Source organism: Hetaerina americana, unplaced genomic scaffold, assembly GCF_022747635.1.
Source record: "Hetaerina americana unplaced genomic scaffold, ioHetAmer1.1.p SCAF_1, whole genome shotgun sequence".
Taxonomy (NCBI): domain Eukaryota; kingdom Metazoa; phylum Arthropoda; class Insecta; order Odonata; family Calopterygidae; genus Hetaerina; species Hetaerina americana.
This window is the reverse complement of record NW_027286069.1, coordinates 91723085-91740259: the sequence shown is the minus strand read 5'-3', so window position 1 is coordinate 91740259 and position 17175 is coordinate 91723085. Positions and strand designations below refer to the sequence as shown.

The 17175-nt window shown below is 33.4% G+C and overlaps 1 protein-coding gene across 2 annotated transcripts in view; it reads left to right on the top strand.

Annotated features, from left to right (window-relative positions):
• LOC139694831 (serine/threonine-protein phosphatase 1 regulatory subunit 10-like) overlaps positions 1-17175 on the top strand; it is a 68201-nt gene that overhangs the window by 19858 nt on the left and 31168 nt on the right. For both annotated transcript variants that reach the window (XM_071593354.1, XM_071593345.1), the window contains exon 4: positions 10952-11038. In XM_071593354.1, the coding sequence (XP_071449455.1) occupies positions 10952-11038 (87 nt within the window). The remainder of the gene's footprint in view (positions 1-10951; positions 11039-17175) is intronic.

The following is a 17175-nucleotide window of genomic DNA, read 5'->3' as shown; positions in this document are numbered from 1 at the left end:
AACAAAAAAAACAGAACTCAAATCGGAACGATGGGAGCGCCACACGGTGGTTATTCCGGGAACTTTTTGATCAAGGTAGTATCATTTTTTAATGGCATTCAAACAAGGATTCTTTTTAAATAAGCAATGCATCAGTTGACATTGTTTCAAATGTGAATATATCGCTTTTGTGAAGAAATGCATTAATTTTACTGAGAGGTCAGGCAGTATGCACCTGCATTTTATACTGGAAAAGTAATGAAAATTTTTGCTTCAATGCCACGTTGGTTATTTGTTGAACATTCTAAATATTCTATAACTTTGATTAGTGAGAGTTGAAGCTTTCAAATCATTCCTTATGACATTTATGAGCATACATATTGTGGCTGTACTATCAAATCCATGCAGGGTGGAGTATTTGGCTCAGTTCATATAATAAAACAAATCCATATCTCAATTGCATTAATAATACAATATCATGTGCTTCATGATTCCATACTCTAAATCAGTTCATCTTATCTCAGATGTGCAAAAAGTGATCTCATAAATCATGGGCTACTTATCTGCATGGGAATGAGTGAAAAGGTTTTTTATGGTTTTTTAATTAATGAAAGTTGTGGTATTTGCCAAACTGATTATATAACTGTTATTAAGCTGTTGTTGATACTCAAAAGCATTAGAAATCTGTATGTATATGTACGTATGTGATGATATGCGGCAATTTTGAAGGAATACAAGGAATAAGATCACTTTTTCAAGGAAAACAACGTGCCATACAGTCAGATAAGATTTTTTCAGTGACCAAAGATAATTATTGCAGGAAAGAGCCAGTGTGTGGTCAGCTTGATACAAAAGAATTCAGAAATATAGGAGAACCTCATGGGAAATATAATATTTTGAGTAATTAATGACAAGCAACTTGCCAACTTAATCAGCCTATAAGGATATCTTGGTTATAAAGAAAAGGATGTGTGGCTACCCCATGTCGGCTATCAGTAGAATAATGTTGTCCTAACCTGTCCAGTTATATCATCTAGGTTATCCATGGGGAAGTTGTAATTATTTTTCCCATGTGTATCACAGTTCGCATCTTTTGGACTGGAATGATCTTGGTCGATGTCTCAGTTGAAGGGCCAAAATTCCAAAAAACTTAAGTACCAAAATGATTATTTCTGCATAATATATAAAAATATATTAAATCTTTCATTCTTTAGTGTAACAAATATAATGTTCATTTGAACGTTTGTATGAGGAAAATTGTTTTTTGTTACAGCCACTTTGATTGACAAATTACTTGTGGCATAATCAACTAAAAGAAATTCAGAAAAGAGCTAATACCGTACTTAAGTATCCTATTTCTCCAGATGCTTACAAAGCTTTTACCTCATAATCATTGAACATAAAATTAAAAAAATCATTGTAGAATAATAAATGGAGCATGATTACATATTCCATAAAACAACAAATATTTCCTTGAATGCCAAGGATACATCAAGAACTAATAAACAAAGGGGCCTGTTGGATATTCATGTAAAACCCATTCCTGTAAGCTAAGTGGAGCAACCCCACTTGACTTTGAAGTGAGCATTAGTGTGTGTTGCCAAATCTCAATGTGTGTTGGACAAATTCAAATAACTAATTGCAATAGTCATACATAACTTATCTTCCTCTAAAGTAAATAAAATTAAGCGCACAGAACATATTTGGAATTAGCACTCTTCTGTTAGCGTGTTTGTATTACCTGGCCCAATAACATTTTTTGAGGGGGAAATAATGGCAACAGTGAGGTTAAGTTTGAGAAATGTGTGAGAGGTATATTTCATCATTAGTGACTGAATTTGGCTCGAGCAATTCATAAGTTTGGAATGCTCTACATTGAGAGAAGTCCAATTTCAGAGTCACATGTAAGCAGAAGCCTATCAGATAGCTGTTAACTTTTGTCTCTCTAATTTTCAAATTTTCCCATTTACTCTCACTTGAACGGAAATGTACTTAGGTCAGTTTTCTTTAATTATGCACATAGATCATCGAAGTAGATAGAAATCACATTGATTAAAATCAGGTCTTGTTGTTGCCAAAAATGGTGGACATGATGGTACTCGGGTGATATAGCTCTGGGCAACTGACTAGAGGACCCAGATTTGATCCCGGGTGATGCTTCTGGACACCCCCAGCTTCACCCGAGGTGATTTTTTTGGGTACCAGATCAATGCAGCAATTTCAGAGTGTAAAAATCATTCGCCTTGGGAATGATTTTTACACTCAGAAATTTTTGCATTGAAATGCATATTAGTGGATGACTCCGTTAAAAGTTACTGTTGCGGCAACTCCCGCAGTTTCTTTGGAATTTGTGGGTACCAGATTTTCCTGAGAAACTGCAGGTGGCTCAAGGAAAGAAACAGGCCCCCCTACCCTGATGTATGAATTTCACATACCTTTGAGCTTAGTATTTGGTGGTCTCTACCCTCGACCATCAAACTAACCCTTAAATTGATTATTGTGGTGCTGTTTACTTAGAATGTCAAAATAGCTGCCATTTTGCATGCACAATTATTTTGTTGTAGAAATATCATTTCTTTGAAAAAACTGGAGTTAACTACGAATGTTTTGGTGACAGGAAATTGAAAGAGGTGCTGTGGCAATGGTGGGTTTGAAATTACCATGTCAATGAGGCATTATATTATGCATTAGCGTATCTATCTCTATAAAAAAAGAACTAATTAATAAATATAGTTTGCAGTGTTATATGCTTTTCAAGGAGCTTTTAAGTTTCAACTCATCTGTATACATGAATTTTGCCAAATTGATGACCATCATTTACCATTTAAGATGGCATGGTGTGTCGTGTTCATCAAAATGACTGCTAAGTTTATCCCCACATTGAGTTTTGGATATATTGAAGAGGCATAAAAAAAACAATAAGTTAGTTAGTTTTTATATTTTAATTTTTTTAAAGCCACCTTTGTCATAGGGCTAAAGTGGAACAAATTATCACAGCTGTGATAGGCAAATACTACCTTGATCAAAAAGTTCCCGGAATAACCACCGTGTGGCGCTCCCATCGTTCCGATTTGAGTTCTGTTTTTTTTGTTAAATTGGTACATCTGTTGTTGATATTCCCTTTAAATCTTAGTGTCATAACTTGACATTTGCAAAAGTTACGTAGCCAAGAGTACATCTATCTCTGTGTGTGTTGGTGATTTTTTACAATATCAGAAATGGATTTAAATTTGCAACAACGAACTTGTATTAAATTTTGCGTAAAAACGGATTTAGTGGTGCACGGACGTTGGAAATGTTGGAAAAGTGTTTCGGCAACGATTCTCTAAAAAAAACGGTCGTTTACCAGTGGCACGAGCGGTTCAGAAGTGGTCGTGAGTCAATCGAAGATGATGAACGCAGTGGCAGACCATCGACATCGAAAGTCGGTGAAAAAATTGATAAAGTAAAAGAAATGTTGGTCAATAACCGCAAATTAACCATCAGAGAAATAGCGGAGGACTTGAACATTGCCTATGGATCCGCCCAAGACATTGTGGTTAATGATTTGGGTTTCCGTCGTGTAGCAGCAAAGTTGGTGCCGAAAGACCTCAATTTCATGCAAAAAAGAGACCGTGTTGACGTCGCAAAAGACATGATTTGCGAGGCTGAATCCGATCCCACATTCATCAAAAGGATCATTACTGGAGATGAGACGTGGGTTTATGAGTACGACACGCAATCCAGACACCAGGCAAGTGAATGGCGTTCACCAAATGAGCCGAGACCAAAAAAACCACGTCGTTTTCAGTCAAAAAAGAAGGCAATGCTGACGGTTTTCATGGATTACAACGGTGTAGTGCATCATGAATTTTTGCCAGAAGGCCAGACAGTAAACAAAGAGTATTATTTGGGCGTTATGAGACGTTTGCGTGAAGCAATTCGCCGAAAGAGACCAGAAATGTGGGCAGAAAACTCGTGGATTTTGCACCATGATAACGCACCGTCGCACAGTGCTATCATTATTCGTAATTTTTTGACGAAAAATGCAACAAATACCATCCAACAGCCACCGAATTCACCTGATTTGGCTCCCTGTGACTTCTTTCTGTTCAATCGAGTTAAAAAACCATTACGGGGAACGCGTTTTAGCAGCCGAGAGAAAGTAATGGAAAAATCGCAGGAAGCACTGATGGACATACCGAAAACCGACCGTAACTTTTGCAAATGTCAAGTTATGACACTAAGATTTAAAGGGAATATCAACAACAGATGTACCAATTTAACAAAAAAACAGAACTCAAATCGGAACGATGGGAGCGCCACACGGTGGTTATTCCTAGAACTTTTTGATCAAGGTAGTATGAGAGTTGGAAGGGCAACTTTCAAATATTATTGTTTGGCAAAATAATCCCTGTTTAATCTTCAATTAGGAATTGTTTCTAAGGAAAATTATACTTATCTCGGCTCAACTCGGACTCGGCAGCTTCTAATGTATTAAATAAAAAAAACTTCAGATGTTCTTTTTTAAAATATGCGTACATAAACATTTACTTGGCTAATGGAAATAGAAGTTGCAATGCATGTTACCTTTATATTGGTCTTTAGCTGTCTTCATTATTAGATTACTCAACCACACTATAACTCGATTATAAACAAGTGCTGATAAATTTAAACATAGTCATTCTCTACTTCCTTGAAAAATATTCCTCTTTGTTCTGCAATGCTTCAAAATAAATATTTCTCTTTAAAAATTACGTTGAGACACTTTTATTATTATCATTACTACTGTGAAATCCAAAGACTTAATAGATATGCTTAACTTGGCATTCTGCGAATCTTAATAGGTCATTTTTGAAACTCCAAAACTTGGAACATTGAAATCATTGAATAATTTATAAGATCTGCAGTGTGTTAAAAAAATATATTCCTTACTCCTTCTGTTTTATTCCCCACCAACTGAAATGAAGTAATTGATTTTATTTTTATCATTGAAAATAATGACATATGCAGTAGATTCTTGATGATATATGGGAATTAGGATTGAAGCCACCTCAGATGTTCATAAATGCTGATAATCTGGAAGGGTTATTTGTGAAAATAATTTTTGCAAAACTGTATGTTTACATTTATGTAAGTGTCCTACCTTGCCACAATATGATATATTTATAAGTTAAACATTACTTTGATAATAATACTATTATAAATTAAATATCTCCTCTATTATTAGCAAATTATATTATTAGCTTAGGTTCAGTCTTACTTCTTCTACTATTCTGTTTGCAGAATAAGAAAAAAAACTTAAAACGACAGAATATAAGATCCTCTATGCTTTGCATTACAACCATAAAAAGTATTAAAAGAAAACTATTGAATGAAAGAAACATTAATTAAACAGCAACAAGTTCATTACAGCATATACAACCAGTTTTAAAGCCTTTGAAGGTCTCATTTATGAAGCCACTTAAGCTACTTTTCCTCAATTCTTTATGAGTTCATTCAATAGTAATATAAAATCAGCAGGCATGGTATCTGCTGTTAAAGCAAGAGGGCTGGGTCAGTAATAAGTTGACTATCTGTGATGTTACTTATACACTGCAAATTCTCCTCATCATCACTTCCATCTCTTTGCTCTTTCAATAATTTTAGAATAATGACATCACTCATGTTCATTGTTCCATGCATCTGCAAATTGATAAATTACTTCTTTTATGTTGGTTATTTCAAGGTTCTATGGGAGATTTATGAAATTTATAATTTGTATTTCATGTTTTGTTAATGCACAAATGCATCTTGATCTTGGGACTAAATAAGTCAAGTGACTTCAGTTGATAAAAAAACGTCCTGATAGCACCAAAACTAATGTTCCTTTCATTTGGCTGGGTTGAATACATGTTGGGTGGGCATATTCATTTTAGGCTTTGTTAGTCAAAGATAACTATTAGTTATTTAAATTTTAAGATTTCTGTCAAAGCTTTAACTTAGTGTCATTTACATGAGATACTGAGACTCCAGCCACTACAAAAGCAAGTTATGCACAATGTTGTTTCTAAAATAATGGGTAAAATTGTACTTACACTGTAGTCAGTTGAATGGAATATGAAATATGTATGCCTTATTTATTAAGCAATCTGCCATTTAAAGGTAGGTTTTCTTAGGGCACAAGACTGAACTCAGCTAAATTTCTAAGCCTCACCTAACAAGATGCAACCTGATACCCTTCACTACAGTGAACACAAATTCAATTTGGCATACTTTATAAATCCCCTCTTTTTGTCCAACATGCCCATTCTTTTTACCTTTTGTATTATTCTCCCATCTATCTCTGTTTTCGACAACTGGCTATCACAATGTTCTTAATCCATCATTTCTACCTTCTTCAGATTTCTCGCAACAATCCTCTCTCCTCTCCCTCCATGTCTAGTATTTTTATTTCCATCCATCTTACCCTTCCCATCTATCTTGACATTTGCACACGTGTTGCATCAATGAACCACTGTGAAAAACCACTCTCTGTATCAAAGTTCCTCTGATGTTATCGTAAATCCTTAGTCAATGTCAATCGTTGTTCAAGGAAGAGAGAATTTCCGAATTATTTAAATTAAAAATGTTATACTGAAATTGCAATAGACAAGGGCAAGGTCATATTCAGTCACACACATCACTTGCATTACAGAAAATTTTCCAACTAGTTGTTATTTTAACTTACTAGAGTTAACACTACTTTTTGTGTTTAATCCTAATTTACACACCCATACAGACTAAATAATAGACATGGGAATTACTATCCTAAACCAAAATGCAATGATCAGGTTGTTGCATAGTAAATATATCACATGGAATAAATCTGCAATCTTAAAATGCAAGCAGCACATACTGTGTGTTTTTTAAGGGTTACTACGCCCGTAAGAAGTAAATTTCTGTAAATCATCTTGTTGGGTTAAAATTCATTCATATAAAGGTCAATATGGAGTTCAATTCTTCATAATTAGTGTAAATGTACTCTTTGGAAAGGAGAAAAGGAACCCCCTAATATTTCAGTCAAGGTAGGATTGTCCTGCTAGTAAGTTGTGGTGGATGGCCAGTTAAGGACACTTACATAAACACTTGCAAAAATTCTAATCATGACTATGAATTGAATGATAATTATTTATTGTTTATTCTTTTTTATTGCTAAAAAAAGGAAAAGCCAATATTTTGCATTATAAATTCTTAATGACATTAATGTGTGCATAAAAACCCAATTCCAAATGAAAACATAAATGCCATATCATAAAAAATTTTTGTTTAACTATGAGGTTTTGGCTTTGGTAAGATATACACCTTGTTTGTCTTATGACCTGCTCTGATTACCATGTCTTGCCTATCAATATATTTTCCTCAAGAGAGAATCCCATTATTAATTTATAAATTGTTAAAATATTTTTGGTGGCTTAGTTGAAACAGAGGTGGAATAAAGAATTACAGTGTTGAGGCCAGACTAAATAAGTAGTAGAAGTATTTAGGGGAGGCGACCGACAGGTCATTTCCACCATTAGGGAAGGAAAGGAAAGGATGAAGGGTGGAGAGAAACCCAGCATCGGCATTAGCCTCTTCTTTGCGAAAGGCGCCAAGGGGTCTGCAGCTTAATGACCCATCCGACAGACAGTGTACTCACTCAAAGTGCTCTCCACAAAGCACCTCAAGTAGGGATCGAGATACCTCTGAAAAATTTTCAACACCGCTGGCATTTGAAACGCCCTCCGGGTGGAAAGCCAGTACGATAGCCACTGTACGATCTTGATCCACCTCACACTAAATAAGTGGGTTAAAAATTTTGTTATAGTTTCTCTAAAATAATTTAATAGCCTGATTATTTATCTTATTGTTTGTACAGCATTATTGTTTATAATGATTGCTCTTATTTTTTAAGAAAACAAAAATGTTTCCCTTTCTCCATAATGCAATCTCAAATTTGAGCCTGAATCCTGTAATATCTTGTAGCTTGTCTAATGTGGTCTGATCTATCTTCTTTTTGTTTCAACAAACCAACCAGTGGCTATAGTTAGAGTATTAGTTATAATGTATATTGACACAGTTATGCACAGACATAGTTATGTTTTTACAGTGAGGTTTATACAGTAAACCATCCAGACTAAGTTGGTCCGGCAGGGAGGCATTAGGTGAAATCAGGATGTAATGTAGGGATTTATCACTCCTGGCCCCACAGATCAATTAACTCTTATTTTTCTGCGCCCGTGATCGTCATTGACTTATAGTTGCTTTACATGATTAATTATTTCCCATTTGGTAAGTGGATAAATAATCCACTTAAATATGAAATAAACTTGCTTAAATAATATATTGCTACGGCAATTTATTATTTAAGCGTATTTAAATATACGACAGCTAAGGTCATTTGCACCATAGGGGATGGACAGGAAAGGATGAAGGGTGGAGAGAAACCCGGCATCGGCATTAGCCTACTCTTTAGGAAAGGCACCAAGGGGTCCGCAGTTTAACGTCCCATCCGACGGATGGCGTACTCACTCAAAGTGCCCTCCACAAAGCACCTCAAGTAGGGATCGAGATACCTCTGAAAAATATTCAACACCAGCAGAATTTGAACCCGTGCCCTCAGGGTGGGAAGCCAGTATGTTAGCCCCCGCACCATGTCGATCCCCTTGTGATAGGAGTATTATTCCTTGGACTCTCCATCACCGTCGAGATAACTTATCAATGAGCTACACACTGTTGATTTCACATTGTTGAATACATTGATATACATGTATGGATTTTTTAATTTAAATTCTCCTAAAATAAATCCTTAGGCTTCCTTAAGGCTGATATCTGTCTGGAATTCTCTTAAAATAAAAAAATGACATTTTAGCCTGTGGGTTTGTCATATATTGTTTACAAATTTTTCATTTCATCTCCTGAAAGTTTTTAAAAATTTGTGATATTTCTCTGCAGTGAAAATATGTTTCTGTTTCCTTCTTGGCCTATTGTAATGAGCTGATTCACATAAACATCATGATAATTGCAGAAGCCAGTCTATACATATTCATATCTATGTAATCTCATGACATTGTGTACCCTTATTTTTACCATGAACTCCAGCCTTTGGAATATTTGCAACGTTTCTGTTAGATTTTTTCTGAGTACTATTCTAAAATCAATGGGATATCTATTAACACTTCGTCTTAACTGTAAGCGAAAATGGAGGGATTTTTTTGTCTTCATAGTTCGATTTATAAAATAACAATGGAAAAATCATCAGCAAAGTATATATATGGTCTTCATATCGTATTCCTAATAGCTGAATGTAGATTTCAAGCCATAGCGGTGATCCCTTTCAAATTACTGTAGTTAAAGTGTATGAAGGACCGAAAATGATTCTTTCTTACTATGATTAATCAGTCATCTTCCATCATGATTTATATATGAACATAAGGATGTTCTGCTTACTTATATTTTTGATTGCATAATTTTATAAAACAATGTGGATGAAACTAAGCTGTGTAGAAAATCTGTATGGTATTGCTGATATGTAGGGAATGTCCTTTTAGAAGAAAGATAGGTTTTTGGAAGAACTTAATTACAGAATAATTATCATGTATAATGAATGGCCAAATGAAATATTTTTTTGGAATTTTTATTTTAGATTGACCCGTTTCATGGAATATCTAGAAAAATTGTACGTAAATACAGGCTCTTGATTATTCACGTGAGGAGTGTCCATGCTATTCTCATCCTAGCATCTCAAAATTTTAATAAAATTACAATCATAAAGTAAATTAAGTAATTTGAAATATATATACTTCTAAAAATACAAGTTTGAAATGCATCGGTTTTCTTTAAAGTTTTTAATTTCACAAAATCAAAAGTTGTCAAAAAGTAGTATTTTGATGTTTAAATGAAACATTTTTTGCTATTCGTATTTTTCCATTATCATTTTCTTCACCCTATGATAGACCTGAGAATATCATGTTCTCCTTTACAAAGAGCAAATATATAGATTAACAATGTTACAAATACGTAATTACTCGTAGCTATCTGCTCTACATTTTTTAAATTGGTAGCATTAAAAAAATATAAACCCACATCAGAAATCATTTGTCAATATTTGTCCTTAATCAATCAATTGTTTTTTCTTGGCTAGATGATTTGTTTACCTTTCTGAAGAAAATATGTTATGCTATTCACTTGATGATGTCTGTGTTCTTGTGAAACTATAATTTCGACCTAATAAAAATGGCTGAAAAACTGAAAATGTACCTTCCATTGCTAAGGAATGGCAATTGCGAGGAATGAATAAAGAGAGTCTCCATATATATTCGTTCATATCACAACCATATTTTATGCATATTTTGGTTATCCATGTTTTTCAATTATCTCTTCTTCACCATGCCACCATTACCATGGATAATCAAGAGTTTACTGTATATATTATTTTCACAAGAATATGATTATAAAACCCTTTAGTACTGATATTTATTGCAAGTTCTGAGGTTATGAATAGTTTGGATTTTAGAATGGTAGCAGTGACATTCTTAATGAAAATAGAGGAAGTGGCCTTTATTTGCCCATGTTGACATTATAAACTGAACATTATGAGGTATTCGGTGTTCAAATCCTAACAAACCTCTTTTTGAATGTAAAAAATGTTTAATCTACATTTTGAGATATGTGGTCACTACATATATAAATATATTGATCCATTTCATAAGCTTTATTTGCATTCTTACTTTGGGGAAGAAGGTGAGATCACTATGATTGATTTAAATGTATCTTTGTCTTTCGTAGTTCCCTGTAAGTTAATCACTGAATGTTATAGAATTGGATTAAGAATAAATACCTATGTTTATTGGTGTGCATTGCCCTTATAGTATTGAGTGGAACCCAAGTACACACCTAGGGTTCTGGAAATGTAATTGTATTAATAATATTTTTAAATGATTCACATTAATGTACTTTATATCTAAACTTATCTACTTTGTCTTCTTATTTTTAGCTTGATGACTAAGTTTTCAAAGAAGTTGGTGAGCAAATGCATCTACATACAGATTTTAAGAGCTACAAAATCAGATCTTCTAGATATGTGAGTATCCTTTGCTGATGTAAATTCTATTTAATTCAAAATTTGAATGCTTAATTCGTACATCATAATAATCTTGTCGTCTGTTTCTGAAAATGCATTAGTGGCCAAGAAAAAGTACTATCTAGGTAGCAAGTTGCTCAACATCTCTGTTTGAATTGGTCATTTGAACATTGTGATTTTCCCTCTTTTCGGGCGAGATGCTCTGTAATGCGTGAGCTTTTGTGCCCCAGAATATATATTAATTAGCGTTTTTTGCAACCATGAAGTGTATATGAAAAGAAATGTCTGAAACGGTGATTCCTTTCATGGCATGGGTGGTCATAGTAATTTTTATTATTTAAAGGCTGTGATATTCCAATCCTGAACTCCCCCAAAATTTAATAGGTAATGTGAGAGGATTATAGTTTAAAAACGAAATGAGGAAACCATTTGTAGGGTTGCTACAGATCTGGAAAACCAGGAAAAGTCAAGGAATTTTGGATGACCATGAAACAGCTGGACAAGTGGAGGTTTTTAAAAGTAATTAATACATTTTTTAGCTGTCATTAATGTTTGTTTCTAAAGTCCAATGATTGTATATGTTGCAATCTAAAATTTCAAACTTGACAGCCCTCAGTTTATTAATTTGTCTTAAGTTAATGTATGAAAACATTTGTTTCAAATGGCATGCCTATAGACTTAATGGTTGTCAGAATGCACATTTTGTCTTGTTTTTTGTCCCTTTGCATGGTTTTATCTCGTTAGAAACCAGTGAAGTGAAATTTGCATTGATAATTTTGTGCTGTTTATTTAGCACAGAAGAAAAAGCTTTTGGAATCTGCGTAGGCAATGTTTTTCTTTGTAAAAAAAGAGAACAGAGTAACATGTTCGTAATCCACAGTTCTAACAACTTGAATCTGAAAAGGACTGTTTAAGTATGAAAGTGAGTGTATAGCTACAACAAAAATGTTTTCAAGTGTGAGAAATTCATGTGTACAAGGTAATTTTTGCATTTAATACATTTTAATCTAATCATGAAATTGGGAATAACAAGAAGAAATACTGATTTTTCCTTCACTCCTTGGCATAAACATAATACTGAAGTTACATAGACTGAAACATGATAAATAAATTATAACTTACTGTAAACCAGAGTTACCATATGCAATTCATCATTCTGACTTCTGAAGTTTCCTCTAAAACTTCCCAAGGGTGTGATTAAGACAAATAATTGCTAAGATTAGGGGGATAAAGTATTTTATTGCATTGAAAACCCATCTTGGAATTGCTGATTTTGTTATTTTATAATTGTTACTAATTACTGAAAAACCAAGTAAATGTTTGTTTCACTCCTTACAAAATTTGGAGAATTTAGAAATGCATATTCTGGAGAAATCCTCAAATCCTCATTTATTCCAATTGTATAATAGGTGAAGTACCATAATAGTTTTAATTGGTAATTTGTGTAAATAATCATTTGTGAATTCCATTTATGTTTCCTATAGTTGTGACCGCTTTAATGTATTTATTTTTTAAGATTAACATTTGTTGCCATCATCACAATCAAGAATACTTCTCAATATATGTTTGCCCTCATAATCAATAGGAACTTGTTCAGTGTAATAATAGGTTTTCTACATCTACTACAACAAATAAAACCTGGTTGGTTGCTGCTTTGTGTAATTCAGCTGGCAATACTTTAACCCCAAGGCTTCCCTGCACCTCCTCAGGACTGCATTCAAATTTGGTGCTGTCCACCCACTTCCATGTTCATATAAATATTTGCATTTTACTTAGTGACCTACAATAGACAACTAAATGTAGGTCTGTTATGCAGTTAAGGCATGATTATGTAAGGACTTTGGCCAATGCTGATAATTGGAAGCTCTGATATTTATGAAGGGTCAATTGTGTTTGATAAATTAATGATGTGAAGGGAGCATATTTTTCATTATTTCATTAGTAACCATCTCTGTTACACAAGTCATCAATCTTACCATCAGTATTATTGTCTTTTTATATCTCAACCATATCTTCTTTTTAGATCCCAATTTATTCTCCATGAAGTTACCTTAACCTCTATGAATATTTTCATATCAGAACACTATTTTCCATTGAACAGTATTGATTTTAATCTGGTAAATCAATAGTCTTGGCTCTAGTGTCTGTAGTAGAGGAAATTATTTTGATTTCACATATCGAAAATTATCAAACTGAGAAATTTATCTTACCGCAGTGAAGGAGGTCTCAGAAAATATTTTCTACTATTTCTTCTCTTTTATGTCTTTGAAGAAAACTTTGTAAATTCTCATAAATGTTGTTGAATGTTTGTGAATATTTTTATATACCTGTTCATACTCCTAAAATGCTCTCATGCATTCGGAATGAACACAACTTGAGCATCAGTTTAAAAGTACCTGAAAAAATGAAACTGCTCAAATCTTTCTTGAATGTCTTATAGAAAAGGTTTTAGTTTCTTAATTCGATGTTTATAAGTTCCCCTATACAAAACAATATATCATTGTCTGCTACTCATATTTCAACCATAATGAATTGCCTGTTCATGGTAACCATTGACTAAATGCCATGGCAAAATCCTCTCTAAAACATTATAATGCAATATTTTCTTTCATTAATTAAAAAAAAAGATAACTACCACTAAGTTTTGTGTGTGTGTATTTGGATTTTGTAAAAACACTTGTGGTCAAACGTAAACCCTATCGGCACTTGAAAATTCCAAGTATGCCTGTAAATGTGATGTAATGAGAAAAAGGTGGAATGTTGACTGTGAGAAAAAGTCTGACATTATTTTTAAAATGTCAAAAAATATTCTTTATACCACTTGTATATTTGAATGACGACTTGACATTAGGAATTACCCTGAAGCAGCAGACCTGCTGAAGGAAGGATTCACTGTTGTAAAACATTTTCATCATCGGAGACAACATTGGTACAATACAATTAAATAGAACTGAAAATAAGTGGCAAAAGTTGAAATTTAATCCTCTATTTAAGATATTGGAGTCTTAAGATGGTACATTGAAACAGAAAATAGACAAATAATTTTGATAATGTCTTTTCAAACATTGCTTCCACACCAACGCACTTAACTTTATCTGTTCATTTATAAATATGAGTTGAATAAATATTTAACTATTAATTTACATAGAAACTCTTATGAACGTGATACTTCTGAGCCTTAAGCTGAAACATTATGCCCTGTTGTTAAAGAATATGTATAATAAGGGGGACCCACAATTAGGTTCCCAAGGGAAGCAATCATGTACAAGTGAAATTATCTTTCTAGGCCAGTGGTAATGTTAAAATAACCAGTGTTGATGATCTCAGTTAGACCAAAACCATTGTTTATTTAACATTCCTCTGTTTTCCTCCATCATGGATCTCCTTTCCCTATTTAATTTCTCCCTTGCTTGAATTTTTTTCGCCCCTGCCACCCTTCTAGTAATTAGATTGAGCATGCTCCTGAGGGTTCTCCCTAGAGTAATTCCATGATCATTACTGTAGTAGGAAGGTGACAATCCTGTAGCCAATATTGATTTAATATGAAACTTGAAGCCGATGTTTTGCTCAGCTAGGTGAATGTCCACAGTAGTACAAGCGTCATAATAATAAGGAAGACAACATAATTGAAGTACTGTTCATGGTCAAATCTCTACGTTAATAGATGACTTGTTTCCAATTAAACAAATATATTAGAATTCTTTCAAATATCTTATAATCCTCTTTCTCCAGTTTAATTTTATTTGCACTATCTTCATAAAGTAGATGTCAGTTGTATTAAAATTCTATCACTCTAGTGAGATAAAATGTCCACATGACTCAATGTTAACAAGCTTTTTGATGTAGCAATTGGAAATTGGGACCAATTTTTCGTGGGACTATACTATTTTAGAGTTGGCTAATGTTCCTAAAAATTTGTCAATGTTCAATCTTATCAGTGATGGGCTAAGAGCCACATCCCTAACAGCGTCTCAAGAATACCCACTCAGAATCTCAACTTGAAATAAAACTTGCCAAAGAAATTGGATGACCCAAAATCTGGCCTTCCTTTAACCTGACTTAGCTCCATTATTTGTGTCAAGAAATTTTTCTGAGGCTATCTTGGCCACCTAAATATAATCATTTAAAATGCAAGTGGTAAAGAGAGCATAAACAAGAGCATTATAGGCTGATTGTCTTGGAAAGTGTATTACTATTAATTAAGTTTTCATGCTCTTTATGAACAACTATTGGAAGAAATTATTGTTTCAAATATTCAAATTTGTTATATTATGTTCTTCTATTGTAAAAACCGTTTTACATTGCATAAGGATTCTTCTTTAGTGGTATAAGTTTGGTAAACTAGTAGTATTAGTATTAGCGATATCAAAGTAATTTTATCTTTGCAGCTGTAATGTAACAGTTTCACTCTAAGAAGGCTTTAATTGCAAGATACCCTTATTTAGCAATTAATTAAGTAAGGACATTGTGATATTAGCATGCCATTGAATCCAAGATGCAAGACACTTCAGGAGCAATGAAGAAACAGAAAAAAATGCAAGCACATGAATTGGGTTAGTCTGGTAAATGATGTGCCCCATTAACCTTAAGATCATGAATTTGAGTGCCTCCACCTGTGTAGATCTTAAGCAACTGAGGAGGTAAACCACTCAGATGGCAAAGGAATCCTTAAAGTGCAATAAGTAAGGGTTCACACCCTACATTGGCAATATAAAAGTCCTAAAAAATTTTTTTGAGTTTAGTTCACGTAAATCAAATCATGAGTTAACTTAAATGTTGAATTCTTATTACATATGTACTATTATCAGTATTGTTTTTTGCTGCATTGTGACTTGAGTTCTTCAATGACATGCAATTGGGAACTTAGCATTCTTCTTATCCTCACTGTTCTAAATCTTTGAAATCACATTGTGAGAGCATTGAACATTCATATTCACTTATGTTCAGTATATTGGGGGCTTAAAGTTTTGGAGAGAAATTGACCATCTCATGGAGATTTTTGGTCATTTCACTTGATTTGATACTGATATAATAAAAGGTTTTTCTTTTCCTTATATGATCCTTAATCAGTGGTCCTGACAAAATTAAAACTTTTTCCATACTAAGTGTGAAACGTGTATGTTTTGAGAATATTTAAGTAATTTCTTATAAATCAGAGTGACCCTGAGTAACTCATTACAAGTGTTAAAAGTTGTTGGAATTATTCTTTCATTGAAATTGTCATCCTGATGATGAAATGACATGTTTTTAAAATTATCAGTTATATTCTTTAATATTTGGTGTATATACATATAGTGTATACAGTCTGAAATGTAAAGTGTAGACTTAATAGCTGGGCATTACCCGAACTCATTTCCTTTTCTGGGTGAAACATACTGGGAAATATGTGGACAAGCTAGCAAAAAATTAAGATTTAATAGAAGAGTATTAAGTAACAAAAGACACGACCAAGTTGAAAGCACTGTTACCTTAAGGTACTTAATCCTCGTTTAGAAAAATATGAAGCTGGAGTGATTCCAGAGTTAGATCATGTGCATTGTAGGCGAGCTAGATTTGTGAAAATTTATTATTATAACTTGAATAGCTTATAAAGAATTATTTAAGGAGCTAGTTTTGAAATCACTTGCAGTGTGAAGGTTGAATTTCTTGTATAAATTGGAATGAGTTATTAGTGGCATTGAAAATATATTATTATTTCCATCATACTGTGGTACACTTGGAATACATTAAGGAAACAATTAGTGGGTACATTAAAGTTTTCCAGTATGGTAAGGATTCCAAGTAATGTCTAAACCATTTTGACCTTCTTTATGTTTAATATTTTTTCAAAACTTGGAAATTCAATTAAAGTGTTTTAGTGCAGGTGGCGTTGTAGTCTTGGGCATAATGAATCGTGAAATGGTTTTTTAAGAGGAGTTTTCTAGTCAAGCTTTTGAAGTGTCTATTGAGAGCCCTGGTATGCAGGGGAGGTAGACATGAAGTAAAGCGTCGTATTGCATTTTGAATTTGTTTCCTCTTTTTTAATTTTTTTGTTCCGTGCAACTTTCCATCATTTCAACTATTACTCATAGTATGTAGAGCGGAGGATGTACATATTTAATTTTGCCAATATTTTTGTTATCAAATATATAACTTTT